At 46.2% G+C, this 7,500-nt stretch overlaps 1 protein-coding gene across 1 annotated transcript in view; it reads left to right on the top strand.

Moving 5' to 3' along the window:
* LOC125602500 overlaps positions 1–2,080 on the top strand; it is a 13,686-nt gene extending 11,606 nt beyond the window's left edge. Inside the window, exons 2-3 of the mRNA XM_048774111.1 lie at positions 1,076–1,479; positions 1,570–2,080. Of these exons, the coding sequence (XP_048630068.1) occupies positions 1,076–1,479; positions 1,570–2,080 (915 nt within the window). The remainder of the gene's footprint in view (positions 1–1,075; positions 1,480–1,569) is intronic.
* The last annotated feature ends 5,420 nt before the right edge of the window (positions 2,081–7,500 follow it).

Below are 7,500 nucleotides of genomic sequence, written 5' to 3'. Positions count from 1 at the left end.
CGTTCCAGATCTAGAAGAACCGTCTCTCAACTCGCGATCGAACCCGATACCCGCAATCAGCCAGAGACAATCCGATACCCGATCAGTCCGAGACGAACCCGATAGCCGATCAGCTCGCAGCCGAGACACCTCCAGCCGCGATAGACCTCAACCGCGACCCGATAGGAGGCAGCGACCATCCGATCATCTCAGCTCGAAGCCTCTTCCAATCTTTGGTGGTCCGGTTCATAATCCCCTACGAAACTAAGGTATAAACATGATCTGAGAACATAGAAAGTAAAGAACCCTAATTCCATTATTATGGAAACCGTGAAATCCTAAAAGTAATCTAAGATTAAAATCGACAACCTCTTGGAACTAGAAACATGAATTGATTCCAAAATTAGAACCTGTCTTTGCTTGTTGATTGATTGAATCTGAAATTGGCAAACCCTAGTTTATGGAATCGAAAACCCTAACCCCTAAAGGAAACATTAGCCGATTTTAAGATTAACTTTGGTTGATTGTTTTTCTGATCTAAATTGAGGTTTTAGGAATGTTTAGATTGCTTGAATCAATCTGTCTGAACATGAATACTTAAGGCCTTGAAACCTTAAACATAAGTTGATAGATTGGAACCCTAGAAATCATAAGAACGTTTTAAAAACGTTTCTGCATGAATCTGAACTTGGTATTGCATCCGCAACTGATTAGGATAGAATCGGCCAGCATATAGAAACCGATTGATTCTGAATTTGAATGCATTAGAACATACATGGCCGTGTGGCATTAATCTTTTCTAGGACATATAGAATTGAATTCTAGGATTGATCGCACCATGGTAAACTTAGATTTACATAACCGAACTTGTTGATTGTTCATATAGCCGTGCGGCTTGTTTGATAGCTCCATGGTCGACTAGGATTGTTTGATACCATGAATGCATAAGACGTGTTGTGGCCGAGCTTGCATATATCATGCGGCCACATGATCCCATTGTATATCTAATGTCTTGAATGATAATGTGGATCAGATGTCGAAAATAGCAAACAGAGACTATGCAGCCCTTAATCTCTCCGGAGACAATTACTTGCAGTGGGCGCTAGACACAAGGATCAGTCTAAAGTCCAAAGGACTCGGTGATACCATCACTGAGGGTAATGATGAGAATGAAAAGAATAGATACAGGGCCATATGTTATATGCGCCATCATCTCATCGAAGGTCTTAAGGATCAGTACATGACAATTGAGAGTCCACTCGATCTTTGGAATGCTTTAAAGCACAGATACGATCACCAAAAGATGGTGTTGCTTCCAAAGGCAAGACACGACTGGATGCATCTCAGGTTCATGGATTTTAAGTCCGTGGACGAGTATAACTCAGCCTTGTTCAAAATCGTTTCTATACTAAGGCTATGTGGTGAAGAAGTGTCCGATGTGATGATGCTTGAAAAGACCTATACGACTTTCAATCAATCGAATTCTGTGTTGCAGCAGCAGTACAGGACAAAAGGTTTTGCCACATATACTGATCTGATCTCATGTCTTCTCCTGGCCGAGGCAAACAATGAACTCCTTATGAAAAATAGTGGAGCAAGGCCGGTCGGGACAGCACCATTACCCGAAGCCCATGATGTGGAAAGGAAATATCCCAAAGAAACCAACTACGCCCAAGACAACAGGAAACCATACGGTCAAGGCCGTGGTGGGTACAGGGGACGTAGACGTGACAATCATAACGGTAGAGATAACTACTCAGCCGGCCGAAGGGGAAACCACCATAACCGTGGTCGTGGTTCCAATTACGGTCAGGGCCGAGGGAGTTATGGCCGTGGACGAGGTGGCATATCCAAACCATCTTACACGTCCAAGTCTTTATGTCACAGATGCGGGATGGACAATCACTGGGCCAAGAACTGTAGAACTCCAAAGCACTTGTGCGAACTCTATCAAGAGAGTATCAAGAACAAGAATCCGGAGGCAAATATGATCCAAGAGAACGGTCAAGATGACAAGGGATATGATGCTGACAATGAATCCGACAGGGACAGCAAAGATGACCAAATGGATTTTGAGACGTCTGACTGTCTAAAGGACTAGTTTTTCGAATCACATTGTCTTATTGCTTTATGTGTTTGATTTGGTGTTTTTACTTTATGAAATGACATTTACATTAATGAAAATTTTAAAGTCTCTAAAGTCTAGAAATTTTATTTATAGAAATGAATGATGAGATGAATGTACTTGTGGTGGACAGTGGCACAAGCCACACGATCCTAAGAGACAAAAGGTACTTCATGAATCTCACATTGCAAAGTGCAAAGGTACAAACCATTGCAGGTGAGGCCAGCCTGATTGAAGGTCACGGCCAGGCCTATGTGATGATGCCCAAAGGCACTCACCTAGAGATCAAAACCGCCTTGTATTCCCCAAGCTCTAGAAGAAGCTTATTGAGTTTCAAGGACATAAGGTTGAACGGTTTCCACCTTGAAACATGGGAAGAAGGAAACAAAGAATTCCTTAATATAACCTTGATCACCAAAGGCAGTAAAAGGATCCTAGAGACCATGCCTGCAATGACTACTGGTCTTTACTATGCACGGATCAGTATGGTCGAGGCAAATGCCTCAGAGCTATTCACTTTATGGCATAACCGGCTTGGCCATCCCGGAACAGGAATGATGCGAAAATTGATGATGAATTCTCAAGGGCACACGTTCAAAGGAGTGATCCCACGAAATCTCACATGTGCAGCATGTGCACAAGGGAAACTCATAACCAGGCCATCACCAGCCAAGGTTAATAAAGAAACCTTGAACTTTCTGGAAAGAATCCAAGGGGACATATGCGGACCAATACACCCACCATGTGGGACGTTCAGATATTTTATGGTCCTCATTGATGCATCGACCAGATGGTCACATGTATGCTTGTTGTCCACTCGGAACCTAGCCTTTGCACGGCTGCTTGCTCAGATGATAAGACTGAGAGCACACTTCCCAGATTTTCCACTTAAGACTATACGTCTAGACAATGCTGGTGAGTTCACGTCCCAGGCGTTTAATGAATACTGTATGGCCATGGGGGTAAAAGTAGAACACTCCGTGGCACATGTCCATACACAGAACGGCTTGGCCGAATCATTCATTAAACGTATCCAGCTGATAGCCCGTCCATTACTTATGAAGTCTAAACTTCCGGGATCAGCATGGGGACATGCAGTTTTACATGCAACTGAACTGATACGCATCAGGCCATCAAGTGAGCATAGATATTCGCCATCCCAATTACTTAAGGGTCATGAGCCAGACGTGTCCCACATCAAAACGTTTGGATGTGCCGTCTACGTTCCAATTACTCCACCACAGAGAACTAAGATGGGACCGCAGAGAAGGATGGGAATATACGTAGGATATGAATCCCCAAGCATTATAAAGTATCTTGAGCCAACAACCGGTGATTTGTTTAAGGCCAGATACGAAGACTCACAGTTTGATGAGTCCACATATCCGTCCTTAGGGGGAGATAACAGCCGGTTGATAACAAAAGAATTGGATTGGTTTAGACCATCGACATCTTGGCAAGATCCTCGGACTAAAGATTGTGATTTAGAAGTCCAAAAGATAATACATCTACAAGAGCTAGCTAATAGATTGCCAGATACATTTGCTGACCCTAATAGAGTAACAATATCACATATCCCGGCTTGTAATGCACCTGTAAGATTAGACGTCCAAGATGGACAGTGTCAAGTGGCTACAGAGTCTAGGCAACGTCTAAAACGTGGCAGACCAATTGGTTCCAAAGATAAACAGCCTCGGAAATCCAAGAAAGGTGCTGGAACCGAGAGCATAAAGGAAACCATCCAGGACATAGATGGATCGGTCGAGCCGACCAGAATGGTCGAGCCGAGTATACCGACCACACCCGATGATCCGACCGTCCCTCCAAGTGAGGTCCGGGACGCTGGACTTCACGGGACACCAGAGCCGGACAATCAAGAGATCTCTATAAACCATGTGATGTCTGGAAAACAATGGAACAGAAAGGATATCAACGTTGATGATTTATTTGCATATAAAGTGGCACTTGAGATCATGGATAAAGATGAGGATCTAGAACCCACGTCCATACAAGAATGCATGCTAAGATCAGATTGGATCAAATGGAAACAAGCTATAAACGTGGAGTTAGAATCATTGAGAAAGAGAGGCGTTTTTGGCCCTATAATCTTGACACCCAGAGATGTCAAACCAGTGGGATACAAATGGGTCTTTGTAAGGAAGAGAAATGAGAAAGGAGAAGTAGTGAGATACAAAGCACGGCTTGTAGCACAAGGATTCTCACAGAGACCTGGAATAGACTATGAGGAAACTTATTCCCCTGTGGTGGATGCGACTACACTGAGATATTTGATCAGTCTGGCCGTGAAAGAAAACATGGATTTGCGCCTAATGGATGTAGTCACCGCATACCTATACGGACCACTGGACAATGAGATACATATGAGAGTTCCAGAAGGCATTGAGCTCAAAGATAAGAAAGGTTCTCGAGAACAACATTGCATTAAGCTGAACAAAGCTTTATATGGTTTAAAACAGTCAGGTCGGATGTGGTATAACCGGCTATCCGAGTACCTAACCAAAGAGGGTTATAAGAACGATCCAATAAGTCCATGTATATTCATAAAGAAATTCGACAGCAAGGGCTATGTAATAATGTCTGTCTATGTGGACGACCTGAACATCATTGGAACCTCAGAAGAAATTTCCCAGACCGTCGAGTGTCTTAAGAAAGAATTCGAAATGAAAGACTTAGGGAAAACTAAGTTCTGTTTGGGATTACAGTTTGAGTATAAAGGAAATGGCATCCTTGTGCATCAGGAAACTTATACAGAGAAGATACTCAAGCAGTTCAATATGGACCAGGCACACCCCTTACCGTGTCCTATGGTCGTAAGGTCCTTAGACCTTGAAAAGGATCCATTCGGTCCAAAGAAACCCGACGAGGAACCACTCGGATCGGAAGTGCCTTACTTAAGTGCCATTGGGGCCTTAATGTATTTAGCTAGTCATACTAGACCGGACATAAGCTTTGCCGTGAGTTTACTATCCAGATTTGGATCATGTCCGACTTTAAGGCATTGGAACGGAGTGAAACATCTGTTCAGATATCTGCAAGGAACAAAGGATCTTGGTTTGTTCTATACCAACCGACCAAAAGAGAACATGGTCGGATATGCAGACGCTGGGTACTTATCTGACCCACACCAGGCTAGATCTCAGACAGGATATGTGTTTACACATAGTGGAGCCGCAATATGCTGGCGTTCAACAAAGCAATCCTTAGTTGCTACATCATCCAATCACGCCGAGATCATAGCCATGTATGAGGCAAGCCGTGAACTTGTCTGGTTGAGGAACATGACCGGCCATGTCTTGAAAGAGAGTGGTCTGTCCATGGAACAAGAAAAGGAGGAGCCAATGATCATCTACGAGGACAATGCAGCGTGCATTGCTCAGCTCAAGGAAGGATACATCAAAGGGACAGAACCAAGCACATCCTGCCCAAGTTCTTTTTCACCCACGATCTGCAGAAGGCAAAGGAGGTCCAAGTAGTTCAAGTCCGATCCTGCGACAACTCAGCCGACCTTTTCACCAAGTCTCTACCAACCTCAACATTCAGGAAGCTGGTTCATCAGATTGGGATGCGCCGCCTGAAGGATCTGCAGTGATGCCTTCATCAGGGGGAGTATCATGCGTTGTACTCTTTTTCCTGTCTAAGGTTTCCATTTTTCCCACCTTGGGTTTTTGGTTTTCCTAGAGAGGTTTTAACGAGGCAACATCGTGCATGATACGAGCCCATATGGTTCTAGCATCCAAGGGGGAGTGTTATGAACATGTGTGGATTGCTAGGAACCAAGAGGCCTGTCCGTGGCCCATAGAGAGAGAGAGTATCCGCGGCCCAAGAGGAAAGAGAGTCGGCCGCCTCTAGCCTAGACGTTTTCCATTTATGTTTCATGTTTATCCATTAGGATGTTTTCCTTTTTACTTTAGGATTATGATTTGGATACTTTCCATTTATCTATCTCTTGTATCCCCTATATAAGGGAACACTTTGATTCAGAAATATAACAGAACAACAGACATTGAACACGATTTCATCTCTTGTTCACAACAATTTTTGAATTTTTGGCTTCTCGGGTGATTTTGGCTGTCCGTGGGGGATTTTCGCCCACGACGTGGGTGATTTTCGCCACGACGTGGGTGATTTTCGCCACGACGTGGGTGATTTTCGCCCACGAGGACTGTCCGTGGGTGATTTTCGCCACGAGGACTGTCCGTCAGTACACATATCAGCACGTTGGCCCTTCCCGTGGACTGTCCGGGTGATTTTGGCCCACGATGACTGTCCGTCAGTACGCATATCAGCACGTTGGCCCTTTCCGTGGACTGTCCGGGTGATTTTTGCCCACGAGGACAGTACATCAGTACACATATCAGCACGTTGGCCCTTCCCGTGGACTGTCCGTGGGTAATTTTCGCCCACGAGGACTGTCCGTGGGTGATTTTCGCCCACGAGGACTGTCCGTCAGTACACATATCAGCACGTTGGCCCTTCACGTGGACTATCCGTGGGTGATTTTCGCCCACGAGGACTGTCCGTGGGTGATTTTCGCCTACGAGGACTGTCCGTGGGTGATTTTCGCCCACGAGGACTGTCCGTCAGTACGCATATCAGCACGTTGGCCCTTCCCGTGGACTGTCCGGGTGCTTTTCACCCACGAGGACTGTCCGTCAGTACGCATATCAGCACGTTGGCCCTTCCCGTGGACTGTCCGGTTGATTTTCGCCCACGAGGACAGTACATCCGTACACATATCAGCACGTTGGCCCTTCCCGTGGACTATCCGTGGGTGATTTTCGCCCACGAGGACTGTCCGTGGGTGATTTTCGCCTACGAGGACTGTCCGTGGGTGCTTTTAACCCACGAGGACTGTCCGTCAGTACGCATATCAGCACGTTGGCCCTTCCCGTGGACTGTCCGTGGGTAATTTTCGCCCACGAGGACTGTCCGTGGGTGATTTTCGCCCACGAGGACTGTCCGTGGGTGATTTTCGCCTACGAGGACTGTCCGTGGGTGATTTTCGCCCACGAGGACTGTCCGTCAGTACGCATATCAGCACGTTGGCCCTTCCCGTGGACTGTCCGGGTGCTTTTCACCCACGAGGACTGTCCGTCAGTACGCATATCAGCACGTTGGCCCTTCCCGTGGACTGTCCGGTTGATTTTCGCCCACGAGGACAGTACATCCGTACACATATCAGCACGTTGGCCCTTCCCGTGGACTATCCGTGGGTGATTTTCGCCCACGAGGACTGTCCGTGGGTGATTTTCGCCTACGAGGACTGTCCGTGGGTGATTTTCGCCCACGAGGACTGTCCGTCAGTACGCATATCAGCACGTTGGCCCTTCCCGTGGACTGTCAGGGTGCTTTTCACCCACGAGGACTGTCCGTCA

This window comes from Brassica napus, unplaced genomic scaffold, assembly GCF_020379485.1.
Source record: "Brassica napus cultivar Da-Ae unplaced genomic scaffold, Da-Ae ScsIHWf_287;HRSCAF=473, whole genome shotgun sequence".
Taxonomy (NCBI): domain Eukaryota; kingdom Viridiplantae; phylum Streptophyta; class Magnoliopsida; order Brassicales; family Brassicaceae; genus Brassica; species Brassica napus.
Note: the sequence above shows the minus strand (reverse complement) of the source record. Positions and strands in the feature narration are given on the sequence as shown.